Below are 16435 nucleotides of genomic sequence, written 5' to 3'. Positions count from 1 at the left end.
ATCGGAACTTCTGTTTGGGGAGTCAAGTTGGAGAGACAAGAGTGTCTTGTCCGGTGTCTGTTTGTTCGTGTGGGGGGGTCATCGGACTTCTAGCACAGTATAGATCGTGCCCCATTGACCCCTTCCCCTGTCCAGAATGGTCCTTGAAGTTTTCTTTTTGTCCCAGGACATTTTTTGTGGGGGGAAGGGCGGGGGTTAATATTTTTGTACCCTCTGTGACATCGGCTCTTTAAATGAGTCGCATATCAAAAAGACAACTGCCGTGACGACTTTCATGCTGACCAGCAGTATGATTGTGGAGGTATCCGTGTTTTTGTTGTTGCTGTTGTTGTGTTCTAATGATTAACTTCGTTCTTTAGTTTAACGTCTTTTCACTGTAAGTGATATTAGACGAGGGAAGGAAAAAAATCGAGTGGGAGGAGGGGGGGGGGGGGGGAATTACTGTGTACGCATACGAGTAAGTGAAAGTGTGTGTGTGTGTGTGTGTGTGTGTGTGTGTGTGAAAATTATTTATTGATAAACTATAACAGCGAACCAACTGGACTATTTAACAAGGAGCTGAAAAAGTCATACATTAGCAATGGACTGCTGAAGATCGTCAACACTGAAGATGATTTCAGTTCAGGGATTTGAGACTTTAACATATCGCAAGTTGGTATATGATCGGCTGTTATGTGAGCACCACAGATGCAAGAAACATTACTGACATATTTTGTCCTAAAACAATTCATTTTCCATCTGCAGATTAGAGAAATGATTTGCCTCTTATGAAAATGATTAACTTTGTGTGAATGGTATTACGATTATGTTCTTCATGATGAATCAGCAGGATGGTTACTTTCGTTTACTGCCTGTTCACACACGCTTGTAATTTTAGACTCTGTATGCTATGTAAATCGGAAAAGGGTCATTCAGTTTACATGTCTTCATCATCATTATTATCATTATTATTATAACAGAGAAAACGTAGCCACTTGAAAAGGCAAGAAAGCAACAAAATACAGAAATAAAAAGGGAGAAGAGGCGAGATACAGATAAAATTATACAGCGAGAGAGAGACAGACAGACAGACAGAGACAGAGAGAGAGAGGTCACATAAACTGTTGATTTGACTGTAACACACACACACACACACACACACACACACACACACACACACACACACACACACACACACACATTCTATTAATTATCGCAGCCCGTCGTCGATCTATACATTTTTTTAATGGGTTGTTGACCGCTGCAAGCTAAACAGAAGATGAAAACCCAATGCAGCAGGAATAGTTAAAAACACAATGCAAATTAACTCGGATCAAAGAACGTGATGCGATGCAAGAAAACCCATCCTTCATTCATTTAGTGAGACCTGGGTGGAGGTTACGTCAGTAATGACCTCATCACGCCGCCATTGTGTGGTGGGTGTCTGCCCCAAACAGACCCCATCCCAGCTCGGAGCATCCGGAATGAAGGTGTTAAAAGGGTGGAGGAAGTGACGACCACAGCCAAGTGAAGTGAAGGGTTGTGACGGATTGGTAAACAGTGGCCTTGTGTTTTGTGGGCTAACGTGTCTTGAAGAAGGCTGTGCATTCTGTTGTTATTGTTGTTGTTGTTGTTGGGTGAGAGTGATTTGTGTGTGTGTGTCAAGATGACCGTGTGTGTGTCGGATTCCATATCTCCGCAGAAAAACCAGTGTTCTGACTGTTCGGACAAATCCTGGGTTGAAGGGTACGAGATTGCTTTTTCTTTCTTTCTTTCTTTCTTTCTTCTTTCGTCTTTTCGTGTGTGTGTGCTGGTGTGCGTGTGTGTGTGTGTGTTGGTGTGCTTATACAGGCTATATATATGGCGGGGGTGTCGGTGTGTATATATCTGCGCGCGCGTACCTGCGTGAGAGCATGTGGTATGTGAACACTTTCCTGTCACGGATCATATATTTTGACTCTGTGTGTGTGTGTGTGTGTGTGTGTGTGTGTGTGTGTGTGTGTGTACAACATGTTTTGTTTTCGTTTTTATTGTTTTCCCTTAAGGAGATAAATATTTTGAATTTAAACTATTCCTAGACTGAAAAAGATGTTGATGAATGTTCCTCTTTATCATCATTTTAGTTGACCTTTTCACATCATTTCGCTTTCTCTGTGACTGGCTTTAAGGACTAACGAGGGCTGTTCAGCCCTGAAATACACCCTTGTCGGTCGCCTGAACTATAGGCAACATGATTCGATGTGACTTCTTTTTTTTCTCTTTTTTTCTGTTTGTTTTTTGTTTTGTTGTTGTTGTTTTGTTTTGTTGTTTGTTTGGTTTTAATGGGGAAGGGGGGTGGGCTGGGGGGGGGGAGCTTGGGGGTGACAGTGAAGCTGGACGGGGAGAGGAGGGGGGGAGTCTTTCTTCAAGTCATGCCAATTTTATCATCTTCAAAAAGAAATCTGCACGCGATGGTGTTGCTATACAGACAGAAAACGTACTTCTTTTTTTTAAAGCTCGCAATACAAACATAAAATACGCATTAAAAACAACAGCAACTCGCAATACCAGCGTGAGATATGATTTTTTTTAACACTCGCAATACAAACATAAAATACGCATTGCAAATAACATATTCGTGTTCGTGTGATCAAGAGATCACGTGTAATTACATTACACTGACACATCCAAGAAAATATCTTTCATAATAAATTTATCTAAGAACACTAAATAGTGATTAGACCCTCTTAAGAAATGTCTACGTATCTAAGTATTCAAAGAGATCACATATAAAAAGTACATTGGCATAATTATCTAAGGACAAGTTACATAATGTCAGAGTGATAAACGGTATCATATAGATAAATAAATAAATAAACAGATAAAGGAATAAAGGAATAGATACATGAATAGACGAATAAAAAAAATTGAAAAGATAAAAAATTAAAAAAAACATGAAAACATAGATGAATATATAGATGAATGAATGAATGAATGCATAGATAATAGATGAATAAATAAATAATTAAATAAATGAATTTTGAAAGATAAATAGATGATAAATATATAAATAAATAGATAAATAAATAAATGAATAAATAAATAAATAGATAAAATGAATGAATAAATAAATGAATAAATGGAACAACGAAACCCGGAGGATGTTCGCGATCGAGATGCGGTGTGAGTGGATGTGGGTGATGTGGGTGGATGTGGGTGATGTGGGTGGATGTGGGTGATGTGGGTGGATGTGGATGTGGGTGGCTAATCAGCATATCTACATGACCATGCGACATTGACACAGACCAGGAACGTGGCCTAAAGATAGCAGGTCGGGGGGTGACATGTTTGCCCTCTGTCTGTGTGGGGAAAGTCTGTCACCGACTGCCTACCCTTTTTCGTGTGTGGGGTGGGGGTGGGCGGGGGGTTGGGGTGGTGGGGGGGACTGGATGTGTGTGTGTGTGTGTGTGTGTGTGTGTGTGTGTGTGTGTGTGTGTGTCTTTCTGTCTGTCTGTCTCATCTGCTTGTGTGTGTTTGAATGTGTGCATGTGCGTGCGCGCGCGCGCGTGTGTATGTGTGTTGTGTGTGTGTGTGTGTGTGCGAGCGCGCGTGTGCGCGTGTTCGTGTTCGTGTGTTTGTATATGTATGTGTGTACGTCTTTGTACGTGTGTGTTTTTGTGTGTGTGCGTGCGTGCGTATGTACGTGTATTGTAGCCTGTGAACTGCAATGGTGTGTTTCTTGGTCAGCGGAGAAAGGGGTGGAGGAGGGGTGGCTCACCCTTACAAATATATCGTTTTTTCTTTGAAAGAGACGGTACTAATGGAAGAATGACTCAAACCAGCCCACAATGGCTGTCATTTGGAGAAATTCTGTACAAGAAACTCACTCTGACACATACACATACACACACACACACACACACACACACACACACACACACACACACACACACACATATATATATATATATATCGCTCTCTTTCTCTCTCTCTCTCTCTCTCTCTCTCTCTCTCTCTCTCTCTCTCTCCTGTGCGCCCCACCTCTCTCTATCTCTCCCCCCCCCCTCTCTCTCCTGCGCCCTCTCTCTCTCTCTTTCTCTCTCTCCCCCACCCCCTCCCAAACATCACTGTGGGACAGACGCTAAATGGGACAAGTGGATACACACAGGTGTGCACAGTATGGAGGAAAGTTGTCATGAAACGTGTTTTAGCGCCTGTGTGTGAACAGGTATTTTGGGGGATGACTCGACACGTGGAACAAACGTTCGCTTCATGAAATGTACGTGACTGCGAACGCGCGCGCGTGAATGTGTGTGTGTGTGTTGTGTGTGTGTGTGTGTGTGTGTGTGTCTGTCTGTCTGTCTGTCTGTGTGCACTCGTGCACGCGTCCATGCGGTGTATGTGTGTGTGTGTGTGTCTGTCTGTCTGTCGCTCCGTCTGTCTGTCACTGTCTGTCTGTCTCTCTCTCTCTCTCTGTGCATTTCTCTCTGTCTGTCTGTCTGTCTCTGCCTCCCTCTCTCTCTCTTTCTCTCTCTGTCTCTCTGATTCTTGCTCACATGACACACGTTTGATTTTGTCATGTATTGTTCAGGTAGTTGGCCCTAGGAAGGGGGTTGACAGGGATAAAAACAAAACCACACCCTTGTTTTGTCATTGTCCTTAAAAAGACTTCTTCTTTTTATTGATAGTCTCTCTATCGTTCTCTCCCTGTCTCTGTCTGTCTCTTTAACAGTCTCTGTCTCTGTCTGTCTGTCTGTATCTTTGTGTTGTGTGTGTGTGTGTGTGTGTGTGTGTGTGTGTGTGTGTGTGTTCTCTCTCTCTCCCTCGTTCTCTCTCTCTTTTCTATCACTTTCATTCTCTGTCTCTGTCTGTCTGTCTGTCTGTCTAACTCTCTCTCTCTCTCTCTCTCTGGATTTTTTTGTCATATTGTTTATACCTAAATGCATCCTATTGTGTAATGTTGTTTTGGTTTGGGAGTTGTAGACAGGAAAGCCTTGTTCCTTGTGGATCGGTACATTTGTTTGGACCAAAGACGTTCTGGGGGTTGACACAAAAACATCGAATGACTTGATTTACAGGAAACAAACGGATATTCTATTACATTAATTCGGCAGTTAGATGTATAAAATATCGGCTGAAATTACTGTAAAAATTAATAATGATAGGCTTCCACTAAAGACATGATATGATGTATAAATTAGACGAGGGGGTTAACATTGATAAGGTATATAAGAATATGTCTATTTGAATTTGGGATGTGGTATGCGTAGGATTATCAAAGGGTAGGAGAAGAAATATGTTAATATGTATGTTTCGCAAACAACTAATAGACTGCAAATGGCACGAAAGCCATATTCATTCGACTGATAGATTTGATATGTATTGATATTTGATACATAGAGACAAAGATCATAGTTCAATTCGTTCTATGAAGAAAAATCTTTCTGTAAATACTGACAGACTGTTGTTAACTGGGTTTAGATTTGGTATATCCGAAATTAACGTGCATGTTTATCGCTACAAACATGTTCATGATACAGCATTGTCATGTCCACTGTGCAAAGATTCGGTTGAGTATGTGTTCTGGGTGGTTTCCGATTTGAGTTTATACCGAATAAATATTACAAAGAGAGGCATGTTTATTTCGACTGAGTCTGTTGGTGGCATCCATTAATGAAACAAGTGTGTGTAATTGTGCATTATGCAATACAAAGCATTTCAATCAAGAGAGACTTAAGTCGTGATGTCTTTGTTATAGAATTTTGGAAGGACCTGTTGTACCTGTGTCTAACTGTATTTTTTGTTCATTAATGTTAGCATTGCCCCTCTTTAGGTTAAAGGCTTAAAATGAATAATAATAAATTGCATAATCTCTCTCTCTCTCACTGTCTGTGTGTCTGTTTATCCGTCCGTCTCTCTTTTTCTCTGTGTGGTTCTATCTCTGCCTGTCTGTCCGTCTCTCTCTCTCTCTCTCTCTCTCTCTCTCTCTCTCTCTCCCTCCCTCTGTGTGTCTATGTCTCCAAACCGTGACGAGAGAGGTGAGAGGGGGTGGGAGGGAAGGATGTAGGTACAGGAGAGGGTTTGGTCCATGTGGATGGCACAACGTGGAGGTTTGGTCCATGTGGAGGGCACAATGTGGAGGTTTGGTCCATGTGGATGGCACAATGTGGAGGTTTGGTCCATGTGGAGGGCACAACGTGGAGGTTTGGTCCATGTGGAGGGCACAATGTGGAGGTTTGGTCCATGTGGAGGGCACAATGTAGAGGTTTGGTCCATGTGGAGGGCACAATGTAGAGGTTTGGTCCATGTGGAGGGCACAACGTGGTTTGGTCCATGTGGAGGGCACAATGTGGAGGTTTGGTCCATGTGGAGGGCACAACGTGGAGGTTTGGTCCATATGGATGGCACAACGTGGAGGTTTGGTCCATGTGGAGGGCACAGCGTGGAGGTTTAGTCCATGTGGAGGGCACAACGTGGAGGTTTGGTCCATGTGGAGGGCACAACGTGGAGGTTTGGTCCATGTGGAGGGCACAACGTGGAGGTTTGGTCCATATGGATGGCACAACGTGGAGGTTTGGTCCATGTCGAGGGCACAGCGTGGAGGTTTAGTCCATGTGGAGGGCACAACGTGGATTTCTGGTCCATGTGGAGTGCAAAACGTGGAGGTTTGGTCCATGTGGAGGGCACAACGTGGAGATTTGGTCCATGTGGAGGGCACAACGTGGAGGTTTGGTCCATGTGGAGTGCACAACGTGGAGGTTTGGTCCATGTGGAGGGCACAACGTGGAGGTTTGGTCCATGTGGAGGGAACAACGTGGAGGTTTGGTCCATGTGGAGGGCACAACGTGGAGGTTTGGTCCATATGGATGGCACAACGTGGAGGTTTGGTCCATGTGGAGGGCACAGCGTGGAGGTTTAGTCCATGTGGAGGGCACAACGTGGAGGTTTGGTCCATGTGGAGGGCCCAGCGTGGAGGTTTGGTCCCTGTGGAGGGCACAATGTAGAGGTTTGGTCCATGTGGAGGGCACAACGTGGATTTCTGGTCCATGTGGAGTGCACAACGTGGAGGTTTGGTCCATGTGGATGGCACAACGTGGAGGTTTGGTCCATGTGGAGGGCACAACGTGGAGGTTTGGTCCATGTGGTTGGCACAACGTGGAAGTTTGGTCCATGTGGAGGGCACAACGTGGAGGTTTGATCCATGTGGAGGGCACAACGTGGAGGTTTGGTCCATATGGATGGCACAACGTGGAGGTTTGGTCCATGTGGAGGGCACAGCGTGGAGGTTTAGTCCATGTGGAGGGCACAACGTGGATTTCTGGTCCATGGAGTGCACAACGTGGAGGTTTGTCCATGGTGGCACACGTGGAGGTTTGTCCATGTGGAGCACAACGTGGAGGTTTGGTCCATGTGGTTGGCACAACGTGGAGGTTGGTCCATGTGGAGGGCACAACGTGGAGGTTTGGTCCATGTGGAGGGCACAACGTGGAGGTTTGGTCCATGTGGATGGCACAACGTGGAGGTTTGGTCCATGTGGAGGGCACAACGTGGAGGTTTGGTCCATGTGGAGGGCACAACGTGGAGGTCTGGTCCATGTGGAGGGCACAATGTGGAGGTTTGGTCCATGTGGAGGGCACAACGTGGAGGTTTGGTCCATGTGGAGGGCACAACGTGGAGGTCTGGTCCATGTGGAGGGCACAACGTGGAGGTTTGGTCCATATGGATGGCACAACGTGGAGGTTTGGTCCATGTGGTTGGCACAACGTGGAGCGGACAAAAGGAGCGAAAGGTGTGGTGTTGACACACGCAGACCACACGCACCCAGCGCCCCCTGACCTCGTGCACGGGATGGAGACTGCGTGATAATTGGTTGACTGCCGGTTGACTGACAGCGTCATTCCCCCTTCGCCCCCTCGTCAGTTTCTCTCTCTCGTCACTGTCACTGACTGCTTGATCGCTTCAGTTATGACCCATTCGGTTTGTTTTATCGGGGCGTTTTCTTTTTAGGCATGGGGAGGGGAGAGAGATAAGATAAGATAAGATAAGATAAGAATAACTTTATTATCTCCAACTGGAGAAATTTGGCCAGGTGCATTATCACAACATAGACAAGTAAACAACATGGGGACCATAACTGTAAAAGCCAACAACAGCCCCTGCAAATATTACGAAGATACAAATGTAAAATAATATCACATACATCGTTTCATACATACATCCACACACTGCAGGTAATAACTAGTATTCTTAATGTAAAAACAGAAAGAATTAAGAAACATTATTTGAATATAATTATAAACATAGCCTACTATACTGCACATTGATTATAATAGACAGATAAGATAAGAATAAAGATGAATTGCGGAAAACCACAACCAGATAATCAGCACACAACCGCACCGCACCCCCCCCCCCCCCCCCCACACACACACACACACACCCATCCCCCCTCCTCCCCCACCACCACCCACCCCACACGCGCGGATAACTTGATTAAACAAGAGTAATAAACATATGTTCTCAAATAAAAGCATTTCACATATTCGCTTTTAAAAACATTGCAATTAATTATTACATCGTAATTATTAAACAGAAATATATTTAGAATATGGACGTTAGCATTAGACATATTCATTGTACATTCATCCTGCATATTGCACATTATTCTTCCTACATATTGCACATTCATTATAACCAGTTGTCACGTTTTAAGCTCAGTAAACACACACACACACACACACACACACACACACACACACACACACACACACACACACACACACACACACACCACAACTATAACAAGGTACAGCCTATCATGCACGGACACAGTTCTCAAGAATTTAAAAGGTGGATTGAACGTGGAATAAAAGTCTTCAGAGCTCTGGATTTCAACTTAAAAGTTCTGTAGCGTCGTCCTGATATAGGGGGGAGGATGTGGAGGAGCAGGGAGGGGGTTATTATTTAAAAAAAAAAAAAAATCCTTCCACTTCAGAGAGGTCTGAGAGGTAACGAGGGCCAGAGCTTGAGAAGGCAGAAAACGTCAGAGCAGAAAGTTTGTATTATATTCTTTTTTTAAACTGGTAGCCAGTAAAGAGAGTGGAAGAGAGGAGTGACGTGTTCAAATTTGGAGGATCTGAAAAAAAGTCGAGCAGCATTGTTCTGAACTCTTTGAAGCTTATCAAGTGAAGTTTTTGGAGTGCCGACAAGAACGGAGTTGCAGTAATCAATCCTAGACAAAACAAACGCACAGATTGATGTTTTCGTTGCTTCCATAGACAGGTAATGGCGAATAGCACTAATTCTTCGCAATTCAAGATAAGCTGATTTGCAGATGTTCGAAATGTGTCGCTGAAATGACAGACTGTGGTCAAGACTGACACCGAGGCTCCGCACTGATTGGGAGACAGGAATGACAGTGTTGTTAACCAGAAGAGAAAGAGGGAGAGACGGGTGGTTCATAAATTTCTTCGGGCAAGCAAGCAACAGTTCAGTCTTTTCATCATTTAGTTGTAGTTTGTTGAAGGTCATCCAAGACTTCAAGTCTGTTATACACTTTTGCATTTATGTCATCAGTTTATCAGTTTCAGCAATAGAAGCCAACTGATAGAGTTGAGTGTCGTTAGCGAAGCTCTCGTGCGAGAGACAGTGACTTTTTATAACATCAGACAGTGGGGTAGCATACAGAACAAACAGAATAGGGCCAAGGACTAATCCCTGTGGGACACCAAATGATAACGGAGTTTCGTTAGAATATTTGCCAGTTACACAGACAGTCTGAGTTCGATTCGTTAAGTAGGACTGAAACCAGGAAAGATCAATATCGTGAATGCCAAAAGAATGTTTGAGCCTCTCAATGAGAAGTGTATGATCAATTGTATCAAATGCTGCAGTAAGATCTAAAAGAGCAAGAACTGAAATTTTGTCATCGTCAAAACCACAGAGAATGTCGTTTATAGTCTTCAGCAGTGCTGTTTCGGTAGTATGGGCTTGTCGGTAAGCAGACTGATGATGGTCGAAAAGATCGTTCTGCTCTAGGTGTTTAAGAAGCTGGGAGAGGATGACTTTTTCTAAAATTTTGGAAAGGAAGAACGCATTTTAGACAGGTGTGTAATTTTTCAGATTGTTCTGGTCTGAGGAAGGCTTCTTTATGAGTAGACGCACAACAGCGTGTTTGAAAACGACGGAAAACAAGCAGACAGAAGTGAATCATTCACAACATGAGTGATGTACGGAAAGCAAGCAGACAGAAGTGAATCATTCACAACATGAGTGATGTACGGAAAGCAAGCAGACAGAAGTGAATCATTCACAACATGAGTGATGTATGGAAAGCAAGCAGACAGAAGTGAATCATTCACAACATGAGTGATGTACGGAAAGCAAGCAGACAGAAGTGAATCATTAACAACATGAGTGATGTACGGAAAGCAAGCAGACAGAGGTGAATCATTCACAACATGAGTGATGTATGGAAAGCAAGCAGACAGAAGTGAATCATTCACAACATGAGTGATGCACGGAAACAGGACATCAAGACATTGAAGGAAAACAGCTGAGGGGACAGGGTCGATTTCACAGGACTTTTGCGCTGCGTTTAAGCGGATCTTCTTTAGAGTTTGTTCATCAACAGGCTCAAACAGGAGGAGACAAGGACCTTTGTATACACGAACAGCTGTTGGTGTGTAACCTGGGGAACAACATAGTCAAGATTATGGCGTACTATCGTATTCTCATTGGCAAAAAAGTCTGCAAATTTCTGTGAGAGTTCTTGGCTGGTATAGATTGTTGGAAGGCGCGTTGTTCTTGCTTTGCGAAGAAGAGTGTTTGTGATGTTGAATGATTGTTTGCTTGTTGTGCCAGACTTTTTGCTGAGTAAAGTGCACTCTTGGCACGATCAGCGATGTCAGTAGCACGGTTTCTGGCAGCCTGAAAGATCTGCCGGTGGACTGTAAGGCCAGAGGCACGCCACGCCCTCTCAGCACGCCTTCTTTCCTGCTTAGGCCTCATGATGCTCGGGTCCCACAGTCTTGTACCATGGTGAGGGGGGCCAGTGAGAGACAAAGCGACGGGTCGGCGGAGCGTGCTTGTCCAGGGTAGCACGCAGGCACATGGGAGAAGTCCTCTGCTGATGGCCTTGGTGGTAGGTCAGTCTGGAGGTCAGCTTTGAAAGCCTGGATAACTACTGAAGCCAGCTTTCGTACTTCTCTCCAGCTTCGTGGGTTGGGATGCTTGGAGAGGTTCAGACTGCACACCACACAGGAATGGTCAGAAGACAGGACGTGGTCAACAGCTGTTGTCTTCAGAATGCCATCATCTTCCTTGTAGATAACCCAGTCATCAATGTGACCACGGTTATAAGTCGGATCGGAGACACACTGCAAGATCGCAGATTCCAAAGGTGTTATTCAGACGGTTGAGGAGAATCCGATGATCAACAGTATCAAAGGCGGCTGAAAGATCAAGGAGGGAGATAATAGAGATTTCGTTGTTGTCGAGAGAAGTTAATAAATCGTTCGCCATTTTCCCTCTTTTCTTCCAGCTCTGCATGTTGCATGGTCAGAGTGGGCCGCTGCAGTTTCTTTTGGGGTTTTTTGTTTTGTTTTGTTTTGGTTTTTTTCGTCCATTCTGCAGTGTTGTCAGTCCATCGTTGTTGTCTTTTTGGGGTTTTTCGTTTTGTTTTGTTTTGTTTTGTTTTTTGTCTCCCCCTCCGCCTCCTTCCCTGAACAGTTCCCGGGAGGATTGTTTGATCAAGGCCATAGTCAAGGTCATGTTATGTGGCCATACCAAGTCAGAAATGAAATGGAACAGGCGAAGAGTGTGAGAAATAAAGCAATATAGAAATAATGGTTCTGGACAAGCGGCAGTCGTGCACTTCTGTTCGTTCTCCCGCATGAAGTACCAGGAAAAGCAGAGGAGCATCATTTGTACTCTGTCTCTGTGTGTGTGTGTGTGTGTGTGTGTGTGTGTGTGTGTGTGTGTGTGTGTGTGTGTGTGTGTGTGTGTCTCTCTCTCTCTCTCTCTCTCTCTCTCATGCCCCTCCCAAATAACCCCTGTGTATGTATGCCTATAGCCGAAACACATTAAACCATTTGTCTTGTCCTCTCTCTCTCTCTCTCTCTCTCTCTCTCTCTCTCTCTCTCTCTCTCTCTCTATCGTCATCATCATCACCCAGGGATAAGATATTGAAAAGACCAGCGAACCGATTTTACTCGTTTACTCCTGGTTTGGTGTGAGTCATAAAGCCAGTCACACGGAAGCCTCGCCGCCATGTGACGTCACAAACGGGAAAAGCCTTTAACGCCTGAGGTCTCCTGGCGGCCAACTTTTAGAAGAGTTATTGCGCTTTGGCGGTCTGCTGTGTTTGCTGATGGGCGCGCGGCCAAACCCGACGTGTGTGTGTACGGGGCTTAACGCAAGCTGTGTGTGAGGAGGGCTTAACGATGAAATGATGCGTAGAAGCCCAGGTTTTTCACCTGTGTGCATGGACATTAGTGTGGTGTTCCCGCTGATTTCCCCCACCCACACTGTTCGCCCGTGGAAATCACAACTGATGAGAGAGGTGGAGAGAGGGGTGGGTATTAGTCTTTGAACAGTTTCTGCGTATGTGGATATGTCAGTGTCTTCAAACTGTATAAACTCTGTGTGTGTGTGTGTGTGTGTGTGTGTGTGTGTGTGTGTGTGTGTGTGTGTGTGTGTGTGTGTGATTGAGAGAGAGAGAGAGAGGGAGAGAGAGAAAGAGGGAGAGAGAGAGAAAAACTGAACCTGTTAACCGCGGCTCACGAAATCAGAAGTAACACTGCATGACGTAATTGTGTGTTAGAACTTTGTTATACCACCATGTTGCAAACACAGTGCAGTGCACTGCGTTGCCTAACAACACGTTGTGTTATATAACATCTTACGGCCATGGAGCGCGTTCACAGCGGTGTCGCGGAAGAACGAGGCCATGCACTGTATCACATCACATCACACCACACCACACCACATCACATCACACCACACCACACCACACCACACCACATCACATCACATCACACCACACCACACCACATCACATCACATCACATCACATCACAATTACATTGCATTACATCACATTACGTCACTTCACGTCCCATGACATGACGTTGCATTGCATTGCATTGCATTATTGTGCATGATGACATATCACATCACACCGTACCCCCCAGCTTCCAACCATGTCTTCAAGACAGTGTCCCGGAAGAGAGAGACAGTTCATTACATTAATCACATCACATCACACCACACCACATCACACCACATCACATCACTGTGTATAACAGCACACAATATCACACCACACCCTACTCCCCGAAGCTTCCAGCCATGGGACGTGTTCAAGACAGTGTCCCGGAAGAGAGAGACAGTTCATTACATTAATCACATCACACCACACCACATCACATCACTGTGTATAACAGCACACAATATCACACCACACCCTACTCCCCGAAGCTTCCAGCCATGGGACGTGTTCAAGACAGTGTCCCGGAAGAGAGAGACAGTTCATTACATTAATCACATCACACCGCACCACACCACATCACACCACATCACATCACTGTGTATAACAGCACACAATATCACACCACGCCGTACTCCTCGCAGCTTCCAGCCATGGGACGTGTTCAAGACAGTGTCCCGGAAGAGCGAGGCCCTTCAGGCGGGAAGCACCAGCTGGCTGGAAGTGGCCACCAAGGGCCTCAAGCTCTTCTTCTTCCTCTTCCTCTTCCTCTGCGTCCTGGGCACCGCTGTCCTCAGCAAGGCCACCCTCCTGCTTCTCACTAACGCCGTGGGCAACACCAGTCTGGTAGGGGCTCTGGAGATGTCGTTGTTGTTGCTGTTGTTGTTGTTGTTGGTGGTGGTGGTGGTGGTGGTGTTGGTGTTGGTTGTAGTGTTAGTACTATTGTTGTTGCTGTTGTTGTTGTTGGTGGTGGTGTTGGTGTTTGTGTTAGTACTGTTGTCGTTGCTGTTGTTGTTGTTGGTAGTGGTGGTGGTGTTGGTGTTGGTGGTAGTGTTAGTACTGTTGTTGTTGCTGTTGTTTTGTTGTTGGTGGTGGTGGTGTTGGTGGTAGTGTTAGTACTGTTGTTGTTGGTGGTGGTGATGGTGGTAGTGGTGGTGGCGGTGGTGGTGTTGGTGGTAGTGTTAGTACTGTTGTTGTTGCTGTTGTTTTGTTGGTGGTAGTGGTGGTGGTGTTGGTGGTAGTGTTAGTACTGTTGTTGTTGTTGGTGGTGATGGTAGTAGTGGTGGTGGTGGTGTTGGTGTTGGTGGAAGTGTTAGTACTATTGTTGTTGCTGTTGTTGTTGGTGGTGGTGTTGGTGGTAGTGTTAATACTGTTGTTGTTGCTGTTGTTTTGTTGTTGGTGGTGGTGGTGTTGGTGTTGGTGTTGGTGTTGGTGGTGGTGATGGTGTTGGTGGTGGTGTTGGTGTTGGTGGTGGTGTTGGTGTTGGTGGTAGTGTTAGTACTGTTGGTGATGGTGGTAATGGTGGTGGTGGTGTTGGTGTTGGTGGTAGTGTTAGTACTGTTGTTGTTGCTGTTGTTTTGTTGGTGGTGGTGGTGGTGGTGGTGTTGGTGGTAGTGTTAGTACTGTTGTTGGTGGTGGTGGTGATGGTAGTAGTGGTGGTGGTGGTGTTGGTGGTAGTGTTAGTACTGTTGTTGTTGCTGTTGTTTTGTTGGTGGTGGTGGTGGTGGTGGTGTTGGTGGTAGTGTTAGTACTGTTGTTGGTGGTGGTGGTGATGGTAGTAGTGGTGGTGGTGGTGTTGGTGGTAGTGTTAGTACTGTTGTTGTTGCTGTTGTTTTGTTGGTGGTGGTGGTGGTGGTGGTGTTGGTGGAAGTGTTAGTACTATTGTTGTTGCTGTTGTTGTTGTTGGTGGTGGTGGTGGTGTTGGTGTTGGTGGTAGTGTTAGTACTGTTGTTGTTGCTGTTGTTTTGTTGTTGGTGGTGGTGGTGTTGGTGTTGGTGGAAGTGTTAGTACTATTGTTGTTGCTGTTGTTGTTGTTGGTGGTGGTGGTGGTGGTGGTGTTGGTGGTGGTAGTGTTAGTACTGTTGTTGTTGCTGTTGTTTTGTTGTTGGTAGTGGTGGTGGTGTTGGTGGTAATGTTAGTACTGTTGTTGTTGTCGTTGTTGGTGGTGGTGGTGGTGTTGGTGTTGGTGGTAGTGTTAGTACTGTTGTTGTTGTCGTTGCTGGTATTGCTGTAGTTGTTGTTGTCCTTGTCGCCGTCGTAGTTTTGTTTTTTGTTATTGTTGCTGCAGTTATAGAAGTTGTTGTTTGTGTTGTTATTGTTGTCGTTGATGATATCGTCGTCGTCGTCGTCATCATCGTTGTTGTTGCTGCTGCTGTTTTGCTGTTGTTGTTGTTGTTGTTGATAATGTTGTTGTAGCAGTTGTTGTTGTTGTCGTCGATGCCGTCATTTTCATTCTTGTTGATATTGTCGTCATCATCTAAATTGTTGTTTTTGCTACTGTCGTGTCGGTTGTCCTCGTCGTTGTTGTTGCCGTTATTGTTGTTGTTGTTGACGTGGTCATCATAATCGCTGTCGTCTTTGTTGTTGCTGTTATTGTTGTTGTTGTTGTTTAGTTTTTGGAGGTGGTGGTGAAGGTGGTGTTGCTTTTTTGACGGCTTGGTTGGTCAGATGGGTGTGTTGGTTGGTTGGTATGTGTGTATATGATTGAATGTTGTTGTGTTGGGTGTTCAATGTGGGTGTGTTGGTTGGTTAGTATGTGTGTATATGATTGAATGTTGTTGTGTTAGGTGTTCGATGTGGGTGTGTTGGTTGGTTGGTATGTGTGTGTATGATTGAATTTTGTTGTGTTAGGTGTTTAATGTGGGTGTGTGGCTTGTTGGTATGTGTATATGATTGAATGTTGATGTGTTAGGTGTTCAATGTGGATGTGGGTGTGTTGGTTGGTTGGTATGTGTGTTATATGATTGAATGTTGTTGTGTTAGGTGTTCAATGTGGGTGTGGGTGTGTTATTATGTGTGTTTATGATTGAATGTTGTGTTAGGTATCAATGTGTGTGTGTGTGGGGGGGGGGGGTTGGTATGTGTGTATATGATTGAATGTTGTGTTAGGTGTTCAATGTGGGTGTGGGTGTGTTGGTTGGTATGTGTATGTGATTGAATGTTGATGTGTTGGGTGTTCAATGTGGGTGTGGGTGTGTTGGTATGTGTGTTTATGATTGAATGTTGTTGTGTTAGGTGTTCAATGTGGGTGTGTTGGTTGGTTGGTATGTGTGTATATGATTGAATGTTGTGTTAGGTGTTCAATGTGGGTGTGGGTGTGTTGGTTGGTTCGTATGTGTGTATGATTGAATGTTGTGTTAGGTGTTCGATGTGGGTGTGTTGGTTGGTTGGTATGTGTGTTTTATGATTGAATGTTGTTGTGTTAGGTGTTCAATGTGGGTGTGGCTGTGTTGTTGGTATGTGTGTTTTATGATTGAATGTTGTTGTGTT

At 44.9% G+C, this 16435-nt stretch overlaps 1 protein-coding gene across 1 annotated transcript in view; it reads left to right on the top strand.

The window, feature by feature from the left end:
* LOC143282309 (chitin synthase chs-2-like) overlaps window positions 1-16435 on the top strand; it is a 70343-nt gene that overhangs the window by 17391 nt on the left and 36517 nt on the right. The window contains exon 5 of the mRNA XM_076587911.1: window positions 13591-13792. Coding sequence (XP_076444026.1) covers window positions 13591-13792 — 202 coding nt within the window. The remainder of the gene's footprint in view (window positions 1-13590; window positions 13793-16435) is intronic.

This window comes from Babylonia areolata, chromosome 5 (genome assembly GCF_041734735.1).
Source record: "Babylonia areolata isolate BAREFJ2019XMU chromosome 5, ASM4173473v1, whole genome shotgun sequence".
Taxonomy (NCBI): Eukaryota; Metazoa; Mollusca; class Gastropoda; order Neogastropoda; family Buccinidae; genus Babylonia; species Babylonia areolata.
The sequence above is the reverse complement of the archived record's forward strand: the minus strand, read 5'-3'. Positions and strand labels throughout refer to the sequence as shown.